General features: G+C 39.3%; 1 protein-coding gene across 2 annotated transcripts in view; it reads right to left on the bottom strand.

Moving 5' to 3' along the window:
- CA10 (carbonic anhydrase 10) overlaps nt 1-19,380 on the bottom strand; it is a 259,553-nt gene that overhangs the window by 114,715 nt on the left and 125,458 nt on the right. For both annotated transcript variants that reach the window (XM_075216760.1, XM_075216759.1), the window contains one exon: nt 9,068-9,142. In XM_075216760.1, coding sequence (XP_075072861.1) covers nt 9,068-9,142 — 75 coding nt within the window. The remainder of the gene's footprint in view (nt 1-9,067; nt 9,143-19,380) is intronic.

Raw genomic sequence — 19,380 nt, 5'->3', positions numbered from 1 at the left:
GTAACTACAACCCACAGTACCGGTGAAAGTCCATAGATTTTAGGTAAACTGTTCTTAGGCGGTTGCCAGGGGTAACTGCAACCCACAGTATTGGTGAGAGTCCGGAGATTTAGGGGAAACAGTTCTTAGTCGGGTGCCAGTGGTAAATATAATTACAGGCACACGGTGATACATGTAACTTTCAAAAGCACCTGTGGCAAGGTTGAGTCCGGAGCCAGAGGAAGATTGCTGAAATCTTAGTGCAGTGATGATGCAGATGCTGCATCTCCTAATACAGGTAGTATGAGCACAGGAACTGCAGATCACGCCGAAGCCATGCCTAGAAGCACGACTTTACCGGGGTCCAGGAGATAGCTGACTGGAACTGGTGAGTAGATAGTAGAATAGTCAGGAACCGAATCAGGTCTGGTACACAGGAAATCCACACAGGAGTCAAAGCAAAGCCGAGTCGGTACACAGGGAAATTCAATGAAGAGCAGACAGGAACGGAAAAGGTCTGGTACACGGGGATACCACAAGCCGGCAGGAAACAACAGGAACAGGTAACAGGGAAAACACAAGGGAGCAGAACACTATGGTAAACGTATTAACAGCAATCCTGCAGAGAATTAGTCGGCTATTTAAGGAGAGCAGAACCAATAGGCTGCAGGTGATAATGAGGAAGCCAGGTGAATGAGTAAGGAGAAACAGGCTGGCCAGGTGAGGCATAATATAGAAATGTCAGCATGAATTGAGGGCAGATTCTGACAGAGAACAGACCTAACTGACCTTATCTAATACCTATCTAATCTATCTAGCTAATCTATCTCCCTATCTGATCTACCTAAAGTAATCTATCTAATCTATCTTAGAACTAAACTAACTACCTAACTAAACACCCAGTGGCTATCTAACTTACCTAACTACCTACCTACCTATCCTTAACTATCTATCTATCTATCTATCTAGTTACTCTGACAGAGAGCCCGGCGAGTCATAACAAGTCAGCCTGGGAGCGGGACCTTGGTGAAGAGTTATTAGATGAGGAGTGGTCTGAGATATATGAGAATGCAGCCTCCAGTTCCATATGTGTCAGAATTAAAGAGAACACCTATAACGTACTATCCTGTTGGTACTATGTGCCCTCGCGTCTCCGTAAAATCCTTCCTGACTTGTCTGATCAGTGTTGGTGGAGTTGCTCCCATGAGGGGACGTTACTCCACATGTGGTGGTCGTGCCCAAGATTGTCAAGTTTCTGGATGGAGATTAAGAGTTTGATTTATTCAATTTTGCAGGTGGATATTCCCCTGGAGCCTAAATTCTTTTTTCTTCCCATGGGAGTTCCCTCGGCATCCCGCCATCAGAATAAACTAATTAGACACATTCTCTCGGCAGCTACTTGCCAAATAGCGGCAGATTGACGGCAACAATCCCCTCCTTCCCTTCAGTCCATAATCACTAGAGTTTGGCAGACCCAGCGGATAGAATTTATGACTAGTATTATTCGCAAATCCTTGAGAGCCTTCACCAGGGTCTGGGTCCCGTGGCTATCCTTTTTCCACGCGAGTCACCCTTCACATAACTTAGTACTATTAAAATCTTACTATAATTTCTTTCTCTTTCTAGAGTGTTTCCCATGTCTCACATTGGATCTTGTCACTTTTCCCCTTCTTTTTCTCTCTTCTTTCCCTCTTTCCTTTCCTTGCCCTTCCCTTTTTCTCTCTCTTCCTTTTCTCTTTTCTTTGAACAAAAACTTTGGGTCACCCATTCACTTTTTATTTAAAATTCCGGTTGACATGTAGAATTTTATGATCTGCGCTGGACGCAGATCCTGTGTGATTTTCTTGTTATCTTCTACTTGTGTATTCACAATGTCACCTGTAATTTGTGGTATATGTGACTTAGTAAAATAAAACTTAAAAAAAAAAAAAAAAGGTGATAAAATCCTTAATTACATTTCCTGTTCCATGTTCAGTTCATAAAGAAAACATCTTTCTTTCATGCACAATTGATGACCCTTAATTCTCTGTATGGTCCTTGGAACAAAACATTTGTTAGACAAATCTTTATATTGACTTCAAATATATCTGTACAAACTAAATAGTTATTTTTTTCCAAAAGAAACAAACCTACTTATTCTAACTTCTTTAAAATTTAAACCTTCCATTCCCTTAATTAACGAGGTTGTCTGCCTCTAAACCCTCTCAAGTTATCTTCTGTCCTTCAACATTGTGATGCCCAAAACTGTACCCTATAGTCAAGATGTGGCTTAACTTGTGACTAATATAGCAGTTATACTATGTTTGCATTATATGCATCTCAGGAATTTATTTGTTTTTACAGGCGCAGCTTGCTAATGTGTGCTACTACTCAGCTTTCTGTCAATTAGTAATCCTAAACCATTTTCCATCTCAGTTTTCCCCAACTGTGTTCCATTTAATGTAAGTGGTATAGTTATCACCATGACCTTGGTACATAACCCTACATTTATCTACATTGCATATCAACTGCCATGTTGTAGCCCAGTTAGCTATTTTTTCTTAACATTTATGTAGCAAGTTTCTATCCTACTATATGTGTTAATCAATCTATGTAGGTTAGTGTCATCACCAAATATGGACACCTTACTTCCTAGGTTATCTACAAGGTCATTAATGCAGATATTCCCCAGGGACTAGGGAAATCAACACATGCTAGGGAATACAGTTATAAGTGGTAAGGTTTGTAACTAAAGGAAATAAACAAAACATATTTTGTTTATGATTTATGTCTTGAGCTGTATTTGCCTCCTGTGTTAAAAATCACACACTTGTATTTTGTCAATAAAGTTATTGTGAGCTAGTTCTTTGGTTTCTGTGTGGTTCTTTTACATGACACCATTCACCCAAGGACATGGTAATCCCAATAAATGTCTTCCCTAATGTTGAAATGCACACCAGAATTTTTTCCAATGAGCAAAATTTTGAGCAGTTGACAAAGTGGGCAAAGTACTGGTAATGCAGTACATAAGCCAACATGTTGCATAGACAACCCGCACAGCCAGACTCAAGTAGCACTAAAAACCCCTCACTGTCAATTCTATGTTTTCCAGATTGCCCATCCAAATTGCCAACCATCCATCCTGCCCTAGTCACATACATAAATGTATCATTATATTAAGAGGAGAAATAGTAATATATGATTATTATATGGTGGCAATACTATTTTACTGATAATAGGGGTAATAATAATTTATGGTTGACAGTGCAACCCTTATTATTTAATGATGGAAGCACCATTTATACTGCACACTTGTGGCGCTACAAGAACCAGCATCCACAAAACTCAAATATCTAGTGTGGCTCCTCTTATGTTGCAAGTGGCAAAGTAGCTCAAACCATAATGCTGTATAAGCCATCTTGCATAAAAGTTCTGGGTTTCTAGACATGCAGTTTTACAAACTGCACGCTCAATTCACACAGTACTTGCATTTTGAAAACAAATTGATGATGGGTTCAAACGGTTTTGCAAAATTGCATTTTAGTACATCTTCCCGCTAGACTATTAACATAAAAGCTAAGAAGGATGCCTTAAATGGAACGAATTGTGCTTCTGATGTCAAATGTTGGGAAATATTACTGCAAACTGTGCACTAACAGCTATACCAATGTATTATTATTATTATTATTATTATTATTATTATTATTATGCTTTATTTATAAAGCACAAGCAGAGTATGCAGCACTGTAAATTGAGTGGATCATAATGCAAATTATTTCACAATTACATGAAACAATCAGCTGCTGGCAATCATGGACATTCTTCAACATTTACATTAATTGAACCTGATTCCTGTTTTGGTTCTGGAGAAGACTAATGCTTTTGTGCTGCATAGACACTCTTGTGGATATATAGCAGCTCAGAGTAGCTGTGTGCCAGCTATATTTGTTTGGCATCATGAGTAATAGTGGACAAAAAGCCAGAACACTTTTTTACCATGGTCACAGACATTGTGGTGGTAGCCCCTGCCACCAAGGGTCTGCAGAGGAGGAACAGAGATGGCAACAACAATAACAGTTGAACTCAACTGAGTCCAGCAGTGAAATAAGAGAATATCTTCAAAATAACCCTTTCCTTGGTGTCATGAAATTCCTAGGAACCCCCCAATACCTTCACAATTTTAATTGTTTTATTTGCCCAAAGGAGATAACCACTTTGGTGGAGTAGCCATCAGAGGCTTACTACATCTGGCCAAGCTGCTTAGTTGTGATGGCACAGGTTGTGAAGGAAAAAGCTAATGTTGATGTGTTGAAGAAGGTAGAATCATTAGGGATAAATTGGAAGTCAATAAAATAGAGAAGGTAGAATAGTGAGAGATGAAGCTAAAGTCAATGAACAGGCAAACAAAACAAGATTCTTTGAAGCACCAACAGAGAAACAACAAATCAAAACATTGCTCATACAAAGCTTGGTAGGAGTGAGGGCCTTATAAATGCTGCATACAGGTGAAGTCTCTCAGTACTGACTGACTTGATCTTTAGTAGAAATGATGATTGTAGTAAGTGATAAAGAGTGTTTACGTTGTCACTGTTGACAGTGCACTGTCACCTGCCATTGGTTGCTGATATTGTGGCAGATCCTCCCACTTCCTTTTTTCTCTACATCCACACTACTTCTCCTCTCCCCTTCCTATCTGCTCCTCATGTTCCCTCCCTTATGTGTGGACCAGCCGCCTCTGAATCCTTAATTGTATGGGGCTGGTGCTGGCTTACCGGTTCCCCAGTGTGCAGAGACCATGTGGGAGGTAGACAAAGGTTTTTGCCTCCCATATCAATTGTCAATACAGCAGCCTAGCAGGTAAGTATGGTGTTGGGGTATTAATGTAATCTGTGGGAATATTAATGTAATGTGTAAGTAGATGGGAACTATTAATATAATGTGGGGGTTATTACTGTAATGCAATGGAGGTATTAATGTATTGTGTCTGCTGGTAGTGACTATCTATGCAATTGTCTGTATTAAATGTGTGTTATAATGATTTTATGATGGTGTTAGTTGGGTGGGAGGGAGACCTATTTACTAAATGTGGCTGTTGATTTAATGTCTGGGCTGGTTGGGGATAGGAGACCTAGAGAGTTTACCTGTCCCTCGCCATTCTGTATTTCATGTACATATCTATTTTCCAAATAGGGCCCCAACATTCCAGGATTCAGCCCAGCAGCAGCAGAGCTTAAGACACCAGCAGCAGCTAGTAGTCAACGTGGCAAAACAGAGAGGAGAGGGGAGCACAGTCTTCTAAATAACCAGCTTATGATCAGTATTGATTTTGGCGAACTGTCCCACAGAGTTAGGATTTTTTTCTGACTGCCACAAATTCAGGAGGTCTATTCCACTTCATACTGCTCTCCCAATCCATCCCTGCCTTCAGCTATTACTCTGGTGTGGTATTAAGTGGAGGAGGGATCAGAGTGCTGCACTGGACTGCACAGATCACATTGCTGCATCATGATGGGTACAATCTATGCAGAGTGCCAGTGATATCATCAGTGGGACCCACTAGTGCTCTACAAAAATTTTCTTCCCACATGGGAAGTGAAGACGAGAGCCCTCTTCCACCGGACACCATGGCAGGTAACGTGTGTGTGTGTGTGTGCATAGCTTGTGGTGCACGTGATTAGGGGAGAACAGTGGTGAAGCATACAGTATGTAATAAGGGTAGAGTGGAAAGGGCAAATATAACATATGTCCCCCATCAATCTCCATGTGTCACATATAGGGGGGAGCAATAACTTCACACTCCGACTTATATTAATAAATCATGTTTTGACACAGACAGATAGCCAAGTCACACTCGTAAAAGCCAGCTTAGCCAGATACAATGATATCCATCCTAGAATGAGTGGTGATTTGTTATCATATCGTATCCAGGGATCACTATACTGCAGATAATCTCTGTGGATCCCTTGCAAATCTACTTAGTCCAGCACTCAATATTGGCCCCTAATGCCAAGGCCAATTACAGCAAAAGTGGTGATACCCCCACAATTATTTAAGCAATAAGGGTAGAGGTTCTGCTATGAGGCTATTGCAGGGGGAATAAGTGCAGGGTCCAGGGGGGCATCTGCCCCTGGGCCGGTCCCCTAGGGGGTTAGCTTGGGCTGGGTCACCTGCATTTTTTTTCCTTAAAAATGTTCCTAATAGGCTGCAGAGTCAAGTCTTGCCCCCGGGTAAAAATTTGTCAGCCCTACCCTGGCGGGGTTCCCAGCAGCCCTGAAACCAGCACCAGGCAGGCTGGGCTGGCCACACTATAGTATGGAAACCCACAGGATGGGGATCTCCTGTCATATATGACACAGACCCAGCCTGTTTCCCGTAGTAATGGGGTTACAAAAATAAATTAGGCCCTTTCCCTAAGAAAAGACAGCTCCATGCTGGAGGCACAACTTAATGATGATGAATGGCGTCTCTACCGCATCATGATATGCTTCAAGCGTATCCTGAATTTTAAATGTAGCTTCATGCAGAAGACGCATTAAACATGGTGTGCTGGGCAACACATCTCTTAAAAGATATGCAACTTAGAATAAACAGGTAATTGTATCTGCTTTCTGTCAGTCACTAACTACCCTGACTCTGAATGCTCAGTTGTTCTCTAGCATAGTCTGACCTCATAAACTGTTTACCTTATAAACCACACTACTGTAAGTGGAGTCCACCAAATTTTAAAATGAGGACACTAAAAGTAGTAGTATGTTTACACACAGAGCAGTTTTGTGACAAGTGATTTGCAGCATTGCCTAGCTCCCTTGTCATTTATGAGGCTAATCTTTTCTATCTCCTTCTTGCAATGTGATTTAGCACCTCTTGTTCCCCTCCGGGCCCAAAACAGACAGCTGCATTGCTGGTTGATGGAGTGAGAGTTAAATTCTCTACTTATCATAGAACTTGGCTCTTGTAGTCAGACTGTAGGTGCTCCCCCTGCATTAAACTATTTGGCAAGAATTTTGAAAGTTGAGTATTCTTGTTGTTCATCCATGCATCGAATTTCTAGCTCCCTTTAACTATTTATATAGCCTTCACCATCCCACTAGAATCACTAAATGAGGCAACTCATCCTCTTTTCTCTCCAGGACTGGAGGTGTCGCTAATAAAGTGCAGCTGGTCCTTGCAGTAATTTTCACTGCAGCCGCTATAGTGCACAGCTGGGAGGCCAGGGACTGTCATTGTCATCATCATCATCATCACCAGTTACTTATATATAGCACCACTAATTTCACAGCATTGTAAGGAGGACTCATTCACATCAGTCCCTGCCCCATTGGAGCTTAATCTAAATTCCCTAACACACACACACACTGAGATAGACTAAGGTCAATTTGATAGCAGCCAATTAACCTACTAGTATGTTTTTAGAGTGTGGGAGGAAACCGGAGCACCTGGAGGAAACCCACACAAACATGGGGGGGACATGCAAACTCCAAACAGATAAGAAAATGGTTGGAATTTAACTCATGACCACAGTGCTGTGAGGCAGAAGTGCTAAACACTAAGCCTCCATGTTGCCCACTGCTGAGTTCTATAACACCCCAGAGTCAGCTGCCAAAACATCAACTGGTTCCCTGCCCATCACTCCTCCCCCCATGGGCACTTCCCTGCTTTATTCTCACCGAGTTTGCATTTCCTCTGCTCTCCCATTCGCAGCTATATTTGTCACTAAGTGACTGCAAAGAAAAAAATATTAAGGCCAGGTGGTAGTTCCGTCCCTGCACTGTATGGGAACCAGGACTTCAAATTAAATCATATAAACGTTATTCTAAATTAGCAAGGGAAATAATTACATAAATTTCCACATCAAAATAATAATTTGAGGAAAGCAGTGAAATCGCACCTGTCATTAAAACCATAAAGGGACCCATTACATTCCGTAAATAATTAATTTTATGTGATAACTATGTAAACTTTCCCCTGGCTAGCCACTATGTAAATTACATGGTATATATAAGAAGAATCCCTCCCCCCCCCCCCTCCAACCTCCATACTTGTGTTTCATGAAGCCTTTTGAAGAGATGATCCTTGCATTGAATGGGTTATGCAAAATTCCTGAGTTGCTGAGATATGCTTTTAATGTGGTGGGGAGCAGCCTACTTCTAAATGTTCTGTTTCATACTTTCTTTATTCACTTCATTGTGAGCAACAATCCATGGTTTTAATAAGTACATTTAACTTATGGGAAGCAGATTCTTCTATTCCCTCTGTCCACTGTTCTCTTACTTCATTCACAAGATTGATTTAATTATATCTGACATGTGGGACTATTGAAAGCAACGGTTGTTCCTTTAATTGGCCTAGATGAACAAAGCATTTGCCATCCTGTTATTTTTAAAACTTGCATGAAGAAAAGGCCTTTTAGTGTAAAAACGGCCTGACAATTGTATGGAAATAGCTAGACATTAAAGGGTATCTGTTGTTGTTTTTGACAAAGTTGATCCTCCATCTATCCTACTGTATGTGGTATCTACCATTCCATTCTGTTCCACTCCATTATAAACATATTTCCTGTCTTAAACTCATAGAAACAATTACTTTTTTGCCTGGAGCAAATTCAGTGTATCATTTCATGGTTTCTTAAACCAAAATACTCTCAGGTGTTTTAAATACTACAAAAAGCTGAAAAAGAAACTACATAGCATGGTATTTCCTTTTATTTTCCCAATGATTTTACTGCATACATGTGAATGCACCTCTCAGTACACACCATTTTAATTAACTAAGATATTGCAAGCCAGCCAGTAAGGGTAGGGACCCAGTTATCCCATGTCCCCATTACCCTGCCTATTTGTTGAATGTTAGATAAATCCAAACATCGTATGCAGCTTTTCAAATATGTCAACTGTAAGGTAGGAATCAAACAGGTTCTCCATTCTGGAAACATCTAAATATAAACACCAGTCATTTCATGTTTGTTAGTTAGCTCAGTAACACACGTGTAATTACTTATATTGCTGTACAGAAATGTATTTGTAATGTTGGAAATAACAATTTAGAAATACACAAGTGAATTAATTTAATGTAAAAATATTTTATTTATTTCCCCCAGTGATAGTCCTACCTGGAACAAAACTGCCCTGGACGACCTCTTTATAAGCCCACCAGCCTTCATGGATTTTTGGTGAATTCTGTTGTGCTGAAAAATACAGAAAAACAGATATTGTGAGTTGTGTTCTAACGGTGTTTACACTGGTTTACAAGATGCATGAAAAAAGACCGAAAACCCCTTGTAGTGCTTATGGCACTGTCTTCACTAGACCTTAGCAGCTGTCACAGGAGACTGCAATCGACTTCCAAACAACCCAAAGAAAGAACAAAAATGAAAGAAAGAAAAACAGCATCGATTGGTCCGTACCAGACCAGTGTACAAGAAAATCCCTATTACTAAAACTGTGTTTGTGAATCACTGCATAAACAACAAATTTAATAATCAAATAACAATTGTAAGATAAAACACATAAATACAAATTATAAACATATAAATGAAACCTAAAAGGGTAAACTGGTTTTATAAAAATATCTCTGAATCATCATAGTCTCAACCAATTTAAGTCTGGGAAGAACACTAATGGTTCATTAACCAGTATTGACAATAAGGAACAACTGTCACAACCACATATAGAGAGCCTCTGTAATCCTATCAGATCGATACGGAACGTCCAAGATAGTAATAGCAAGACTTCGCAGATGTAGAGCCAGTAAACTGAAGTGATTGCAAAAAGAAATCTGGGTTATTGGGGATGGAGGACAAATTACATATACTTTCAGGGAATCTTCAGTCTCTGGCAACGCTACCACAGCCTCTTAATCTGGTTTGTGGTATCTTTTAACATGCAGGTGTGAAGTATTTAGTAAAAAATAATCAGTCCCATATAAGTCTTTTAGTATCAAGAGACCCAGAATTTCCCCACTTAACCCTTAAGTGTTCTGTCACCCTTAACATGATTTCATCAGAGGGATAAGAAAAATTATTCATTTTCAAAAGTTTTCATTTATATTTTTTATATACGTGTTTTATCTCCCAATTGTTATTTGATTATTACAATTATTACTATTTCTGAAATGATTCACATATCCAGTCCATATTTATGGGTATTCACTTGTACACTGGTCTGATCAGCAATGTTGTTCTTTATTTGTTCTGTTTATACAATGTTTTAGTCTAGTAACTGTAATGCAACAAGGCAATGATTGAAATAAAATCATATGTTATCAACTAATTGTTGACATATAAACTTTGTAATTTATCGGTAACAATATGCATGCAGTAGAAACATTCACAATGCATGAATCTTTCTAACACATTGAAAACCTAATTACTTGTCACTTGTGGGACTATTGAAAGCAATGATTGTTCCTTTAATGGACCTAGCAAACAAAGCATTTACCATTCTCTTTATTTTTAAAACTTACCAGATGAAAGGGCCTTTCAATGATAAAGGCCTGCAACTTTTATGGAATTAGCTAGGCATTAGAAGGAATAAAAATTTACAACTTTTGGGGCTAGATTTACTAAGCTGCGGGTTTGAAAAAGTGGGGATGTTGCCTATAGCAACCAATCAGATTCTAGCTGTCATTTTGTAGCAGGTACTAAATAAATGAAAGCTAGAATCTGATTGGTTTGCTATAGGCAACATCCCCACTTTTTCAAACCCGCAGCTTAGTAAATCTAGCCCTTGGTGTTTTACATGATAAAAATTATCCAATATTGCTGATCAGACCAGTGTACAAGTGAATACCCAAAATATGGACTGTGTATGTGAATCATTTCACAAATAGTAATAATTGTAATAATCAAATAACAATTGTGAGAGAAAACACGTATATACAAAATCTAAACATATAAATGAAACCTTTTGAAAATGAACCATTTTTCTTATCCCTCCGATGAAGTCATGTTAAGAACGACAGAACACTTAAGGGTTAAGTGGGGAAATACTGGGTCTCTTGATACTAAAAGTACCCTCCATCCTATACTGTTTCACTCCATTATAACACTAATTAACTTGTGCTGAATTTATTCTGCCCAATTGTATCTTCAATTTACAGAAACAGTGTTTCTTTGTCTGTGGAAAATTTCAATTATCATTTAGTGGTTTCTTAAACCAAAATAATATCTGGAGTGCATTAGGCTGTGTACACCGTGTACTGTTAAGGATATATGGGATAACCTTCCCTCGGATGTAAATTTTAGGGATATTATAAGTCACTGAGATATTCTGCATGCAGAGGTCACTTGCAATATCTGTAATAATTTACAGTAGAGGGTGCATTATTCATTACAATACACCATTTTTCCTAAGGAATAATGAAGTGATTGCATCAGGCCTCACCATTTATGCAGATATTATTTACAGGAGTTTATACATCTATTAATATCGCTTGTGTATTATACTATGTATGTGAGCACATGCCCTTTGGATGCTTTGCATTTATTAAAGTTCAAACAACATTCCAATGAAATACGTAATATGCAATATTATTTAATAAGACAACCCATCGTTATAAAAATATTCTGGGGGGATTTCAATTGGCCGCATTACTTGAAACAGTAACACGGCCTGCACACTATAGTGCGTGTAAATACCGTTATTATGGCAGTTCTAACGCTGGCTTTTTGCTCGCAGCTCCTTGAGCTGCAAGCAGAAAGTGAGGTTAATATTACCTTAATAACGGTAATATGTTTAACGCGGCTGTAATTCAGGGGGAATTGAATTCCCCCTTAGTCTTCAAAGCAATTTCGCTTAAGTGAACCACTTACTGCATCATTATTATAATCATTTTGAAATTATGCACTGTAGTGATTTAACCATGATGTAAGCTACTGGCTATTTACATTTAAAATGCTGGTATTGCACAGTATTGAATTACACTAGTGACTAATTAACAACTTTTGGATTGTATGGAGCACAAGTTTCAATTTATTGTTTTATGACTATACTAATGTTACTGTATTGCATATGTTAATTAATATTTATTCATATAGTGTCTGCATTCTCTGCAGCATTTTACAATTGAGAACAAACTCAATAATACAGCAGAACTCTGTTTTAACAGACAGACATAGAGGTAAAAGGACCCCACTCGCAAGCTTACAGTCTATATTAAAATAGGAGTTTGATACATGAAGTTCTAAGTACCACATATTAGACCAGTCAGCTTTCAATGTGAGAAAGTGCATAGTGGGGCAGTCACATAGCTATGTTGGTTTGTGGGTTAGAGTGTTGTTTGAGTATGGAAGATGCAAAAGATGAAAGTTTGAGTGAACTGTGTGAAGGGGTAACCTTGATGAGTTTTCAAGGAATGCGTAAATAGTAGCTAGGAGAATGGGTAGAGTGGGTGCAGCTTGAAAAAAAGTTGGAATGGGAGCACATAAAGTGAATAAGTGATACAGATCTTGGCCAGAGAGGAGATGTCAATATGGGAGATATTTTGAGACAGTGAAGAGATATATGTTAATAAAGGTATTTTTATTGGATTTTAAAATATTGAAATAGAGAGAGAACATCTAAGATGAAATTGCAGAAAGACATTCAGTAATGCAGCCTACAGAAATCTGGAGAGGATAGATAAATGTGGGCATAGAGATGGTGAGCTTATTAGTTTTACAAGAGTATAGGCATATATAGAAGGCTTAGAATCAAGCCTTGTGTTCCGCTAACTGAGAAACTCCCTTTCCTGGACCTCTCTGCAGCCTTTGACATTGTGGATCACCCTCTCCTACTCCACACCTTTCACGCCATTGGCCTTTCCAGCACCATCCTTTCGTGGTTCACTTCCTACCTCACCAACCACTCCTTCTCTGTTTCTGGTTCCTCCTCCCTCCATCCATCCTTCCCATAGGAGTCCCACAGGGTTCCCTCCTTGGCCTTTTGTTTTTTACTCTGTACACCTCCTCCCTGGGTGAACTTATCAGTTCCTTTGACCTCCGATAACACCTCTTTGCCAACAACACTCAACTCTAACTCTCATCACCTGATATCTCCTCTTGCATTTATCTCTCAGGTGTCTGGTTGCCTCTCCGCCATCTCCTGCTGGATGTCCTTGCACTTTCTCAAACTTAACATTGTTACGGCTACCAGATATTATCGTAAGCTTTCGGAACAGAAAGCAGAGGTCTTCATCTATAGTAGCCGCCTTTCCCATAGAGCTGGATATGCTCACAGGTACTCAAGATACCCCCAGGTCTTAAACGTAATGTAGTGCAAGCTTATGAGTAATGCCGCAGCACTGTAATAGGAGGTGATGACAGGAGATAACGATGGTCAAAAACAGGCAAGGATCCAAGGGCAGGAGCAATCAGGTTAGGCTGATCAGAGCTGACAGAAAACAAGGGTAACCGAGCCACAAGCAAAGGTCAGGGCCGTGATGATCAGGAGTCCAGGAACATAAGCCAAAAGGTCATACACAGAAAACAAATCCAGGAATCAGCACAATAGGACAGGGCAGGTCAACAACCAGGAACTGAATGCTATAACTGGAAGGGAGACTAAGCCCTCCCTGCCTTAAATACATAAATGTGCCAATAGCAAGCCAGGAAAACCTGCTGGGTGATCAGCCTCAGGAGGCTGCTAATTAATTGTTTATCTGTACAGTGACCAAGGCTGCAAAGTATTTCATGGTGATACTATGAGACTGTGTTCATGGCACTCTCTGGGAAAAGATGGAAAACGTGTCATGCAAAGTTAAACAATCTTTACTATATAATAATAGTTTAAATCAAAACCTGTTACGCACACGCCTGCGCCCGGAGCCCCCTGCTAAGGCAATGGGTGGGACGAAAGCAGAAGTGACATCACATTCATCGTAGCGAGGGCCGGAACACAGCCAGGAGAACACAGTGAGTCGCGTTGGGCAGGGGCACCACCACGGCTTGTAACAAAAATGGCCAAAATGGAACTGATTGTCTGCTCTCCATCAGTAGTCTCCTCCCTTCCTGACTGCTCTATTACTGTTGACAACACCAATATCTCCTCCCCAACTCTACCTCTAACAAGATGTCACTCACTGTTCATTTCTTGCCTTGACTACTGCAACCTTCTCCTTACTGCCCCCCCACTTCCATCTTGCTCCTCTCTGACCTATAATTAAGCTAGACATCTTCCTCTTTCATCGCTCCACATCTGCCTCTCCTGTTTGCCAAACCTTACCTTGGCTCCCCTTTCCCTACAGAATCCTCTTCAAACTCCTCATCCTCACATACAAAGCCCTCTCCAACTCCACTGCTCCCTACATCTCTAATCTCATCTTCATACATACTCCCTCCTACCTAATCCAGTCCCTAAGGACCATCATTTATTTATTTATTTATATAGCGGCACTAATTTCGCAGCGCTGTACAGAGAACTCACTCACATCAGTCCCTGCCCAATGTAGCTTACAGTCTAAATTCAGTGACACACACACACACACAGACAGACTAGGGTTAATTTTGATAGCAGCCAATTAACCTACTAATATATTACTAATATATTTTTGGACTGTGGGAGGAAACTGGAGCGTCTAGAGAAAACCCACGCAAACACCGGGAGAACATACAAACTCCACACAGATAAGGCTATGGTTGGGAATCTAACTCATGACCCCAGTGCTGTGAGGCAGAAGTGAGATCACATCTCATACCCTTATCCAAGATTTCTCCTGTGCATCCCCCACCACTGGAATGATCTCCCTCATTCTATCAGACTATTCCCTAGACTTTATAGCTTCAAATGGTCATTGATAACCTACATGTTTAGAAAAGCCTATCAGTCCTCCACCTAACCATTTCATTATGTAGGTAACTACACACTCACACTCTTTCATCCTCCATCTCTCCCACTGTTGCTTCTTGCCCACAGATCAACTTACATTGGCTCACCCCATGTGTCAACTGTTTATCTGTCCTTTTCCTTTGGATTTAAAGTTCTAGTGAGCAAGGCCCCTTTCCCTCCTGTTCTCATTATCTACAACTTTGGTCATCAGCTACACTGCGCACCTCCTCCTTAGGATTTCTGCACATTGACTACACTCCTCTATTGTCTTTACACCTGATTGAGTAGCTCTAAACCAGTTAGTTGCAATCACGCTAATGGGCACAGGGTTCAGCCTGTGCTGAATATACCACTTGCAACCCAGTAGGTGTGCTGAGGGTTGTAGTGTTAGATGTTTACTGCATTGTAGTTATAACATGTGCTGTCTTGTTGTTTGCTCTCTGTGGCGCTGTGGACCTCTTGTGGCACCTTATAAATAAAAGTTAATAATAAAATTAGTAAAATAATAACAACCAATAGGAGACAATTGCATATTTCCTTTAATTATTAACTTGAATGTCTAATATTTGAAGCTTAAATAATTTTTTAAAGGCTACATCACATTTGTCATAATTTCATCATGCTGTATTGACACCTCCATTGTTCTCCTAGTTATAGAATAGTGTTTACGGCCATTGTCAGGCTTGTTTGCTGGTGCTTGGATTTGCTTGCTTTTGTGAGGTGTGTAACTGCTGCAGAACTACTTTTATGGTTACTCTGATGGGATTCTTTTGACCACTTACATTGGAATATGTCTGATGAGAATTGGACAGAGAATCTACTCAAGATGCCTGACTCAACAGAGGGCAGTCAGAGATAGGATTAGATTTTGAATTCTTGTCTGTAGGTCACATGAACACAGCAGGTATAGGCATGTCACATGAACCGAGCAGGATCTTTAGTATTAGTGATGTTTATAGCTCAGTGATAGGATGGCACTAAAAGAGCTGCTACACACACACACCAACCCTTTAAGGTAGTGAAGATGCTATACACATTACATGAGACATTTTTCCTTTATATAGAGATCTGCCACATGTTTTGCAGGAATAAAGTTAATTCAATTATCCTTCACATGAATAAGCCTGGATCATGCTCTCACTTCTAACATTATACTCAGTGACACTTTGGTGCATACTTGCCAACTTTCAGATGTTGGCTTCCGGGAGCCTGCCGGGGGAGGAGGGCGTGAGGGGGGCGGGGCGCCAAAAATCTCGTAATTTTAGACCCGACCCTGTGATGTAAAAAGCGTCATTTTACACCGGGGGCGGGGCCAAATGCTGCGATTCCCGGAGAATCGCGGCATTTTGGACCAAATTCTGCCCACTTCACTAGGAAGTGGGCAGATTCGGGAGATTGCCATACTCTCCCAGGAGTCCGGGAGACTCACCCAAAATGCGGGAGTCTCCCAGACATTCCGGGAGAGTTGGCAAGTATGACTTTGGTGTATAGATACTGGGTTAATGTTAACTCTTTTACTGTACCAGCTGATTGGTTTGCCCTGTGGCAGCCTTATGTACTAGTTTGTTAAAAAGCACAAGCAGGCTATGTCGTACCAAATACACACTCTGAATTATAGCTATGTAAAGAATAAGAAGCAGCGGGTTCACTTTACTTACAGTCTCCTAAACAACCCTATCAAAAAAGGAGCTTATGGTCACCATACTACTAAAGCCAGGATTAAGTTGCTGAGACACACAATACACTCCTCTAACTGCAAGGTAGGGATCAAGCCTGATGTCTTCCTGCTGTGAGCCGGTGCACAAACTTAACAAAGTAGTCAGATGCTTAGAAATTCAAGATACTGGATCCCTCTCCATTCCAACAACTCTACATATCACACTTGGTACCATAAAACCATATGACTCCGTGTTGTATACTTGAGTGCATACAGTGCTTTGTGCATTTGGCACTCATTACATTATACTAGGTACCAGATATGGTTAAGCTTTATATACTTGGCACAATATTTAGCTCACCATATATAACATTTAGCAATAGATATGTCTTAGCATATGGTGACTTCTAAATTTTGGAGCTGACTGCCATATTTTGGACATATTTGTCAAGCCATGCTCATTCTGTAATGACCTCTAGTACTTGTCATTTTAGCTGTCTCCTGAACTGGTACTGAAACAGGAAGCTGTCACACAGACATATGCAATCAGCTCTGGTTCAGTGAACACATAGCAAGCCAGGCTAAGTAGTAAAGTACTAACTATGGATCACTTTTCTTGATACAGCAACGTGCTTCCTCTCCAACTACACTGGAGGAGGTTTTGTTAAATATATATTTAGTAAAAAAAAATGAGTACAGGTTTGTGAAATAGGCGTTTTATGCAAAGGGGTCTGTATCTTGCAATGCAATATTGCTGTCAATGAGGCACATGAAATGGCAGATAGCTGCTTGGACAACATTCACCATGCAGGAAGTGTCAGCATCATTTCTGCCCATGGCACTATTTTGCATAATGCTTACCTTTTTAAGGAGCTATGGACAGCTTGCAATACTCACATTGAGCAGTCTGCTTTTGCAATGTATTATCTGACTTCAGCTAACAAGGGTTCCCTATTCGCATGCCAGTTGGGGATATTATATTAAGCAGGATTTTTCCAAAGGAACCACTTTAATATGCCTGAAGCCAATTTAAACTTATTATAGTGTACTGTAGTTACAAGGTAACAGCAGACACACACACAAAATAAACAGCGCAGCAACAGAAATGTCTGAAATAAATCAATGCACTAGAGAAGACAGATAAAAAGGTGGTCTATAAAACAAAAACTATGTATTTCTGTAAGACAGTTCAAGTATTATATATTGATCAGTTAAAACAAATTAATTCTGATGTTTTATAATAGTGTGCATGGAAATACTTCTGTTGTCTATTGGGAGGAAATAGCAATAGAATGGACTGAGCAGCTTGACATGGGCATCATAATAAAATAATACAAAGTATCCAAACATTGCAATAATTTCTAATTGACACAGTTGTTCAAAAGTACGTATATTGTTCTCTCAGATTAAATATTAATAATAAACATTAACAAATATATAACTGCAGTGAATAGAGAAACAGACAATTAAGGCCAAACACACAGCATTACCTGCAGCGTTAATCCTTAGCAATCTGTATATAATGTTTTTTTTTGCATTGTTTTGTCTTTACAGCCACTTTAAATAGTAAATTTAATTGTACACAACATAATTGTAATTCATACTTAGATAATACTTCCATTGTAAGTGGATGTCTTACATAGTCCACTGTCCTTTTTTATATGTAAGATAAATATTGATAGTTCATTTGTCATTGTATCTTGTTTAGTTGATGACTATGTAGAACTTTTCATTCTTATACCTTTATAACACACAAGCAACGCAAGCATTCATCTAAACTACTGTAAATATTATCTATATAAACACTGAGTTCTGATGTCATCACGTCAGTGTTCATTAGGAACAAGTGTGTATTATAAGGAGTAATGCACCCTGGCTGTACATTATTATAGATATTATAAGTCTGATTAATAAAAGGGATAGAGAAAGAAGGTTTATTCCGAGCAAAAATTAGCCTGACTATAGTAGGTAAACCTTTTCTTGTTGTAAAAAGACTAAAGTGCACCCAGCAAGAATGCTGATACGCGTTTCGCTGTCAGATAGCTTTGCCTGGGCACGATATTATAAGTCACCTCAGAAATAACTGGCCTATATACAAGCACTCAGTCCTGTGACTTCATATTGGTATGGAAATCCTTGATGACTTCTAATATTCTCATATTTTACAGTATGTCATATATAATCCTTGTATGCACATTAGAGATTAGCAAATTTTTCAAAACTTTTGGGAAAAATATTCCCCTCATTTTGCATTTTCCCACATAATTTCCAAGTCCTACTATAAGCAACCCACACAGTAGACTGAATTGAGTGTCGCCAATCCAGCACTAGTCATAGTCTGTAAATTCAGCAAAGCACAGTAATGCTGATGCAAAAGCTGAACTCGAAGAGTCAGAAGCCCCTCTGTCCAATAACCTGTTTCTCCCTAAAAATCTATTTGTCTTAAATTTCACAGCTACTTCATTCTTCTCTAATACACATAAATGGAATTATCTCTCTTGTTGTTGTTTAGTAACTAATTTTGCTTCATATATTAAACATTTCAATAAAACATAAAGTATACCTATCAGTGTAAGCCATTCTACTGCCAAGATAATTTTATTTAGGTTAGAATTGAGCAATGTAGAATAATAAATGATTAAGACCATCACATACATTGCACTGACAAGCACTGCAAGCAACTGCTCAAATGTTACACACTACTTTTCTCTTATTGTCGAACCCCCTTTCAATTTTTTTTTTGCTGTAAAGCAGAATTACAATGGACCATGATTCTAACTAGGGAACATAAAACTGTTTCTTACTGTTAAATTAGAAACTTGTCTTTATATATGCACACCTTATTATAATTATTATGTAAAATACCATAATATGTTGTTGATTTATAAATAAATAATAATGGTTGATTGGTCTATTGTACTGGTAACATGCAATAAATCATGTGAAACATGGTCTAAATGTTTT

The sequence above is a fragment of the Mixophyes fleayi genome, chromosome 6 (assembly GCF_038048845.1).
Source record: "Mixophyes fleayi isolate aMixFle1 chromosome 6, aMixFle1.hap1, whole genome shotgun sequence".
Lineage (NCBI taxonomy): Eukaryota > Metazoa > Chordata > Amphibia > Anura > Limnodynastidae > Mixophyes > Mixophyes fleayi.
Note: the sequence above shows the minus strand (reverse complement) of the source record. Positions and strands in the feature narration are given on the sequence as shown.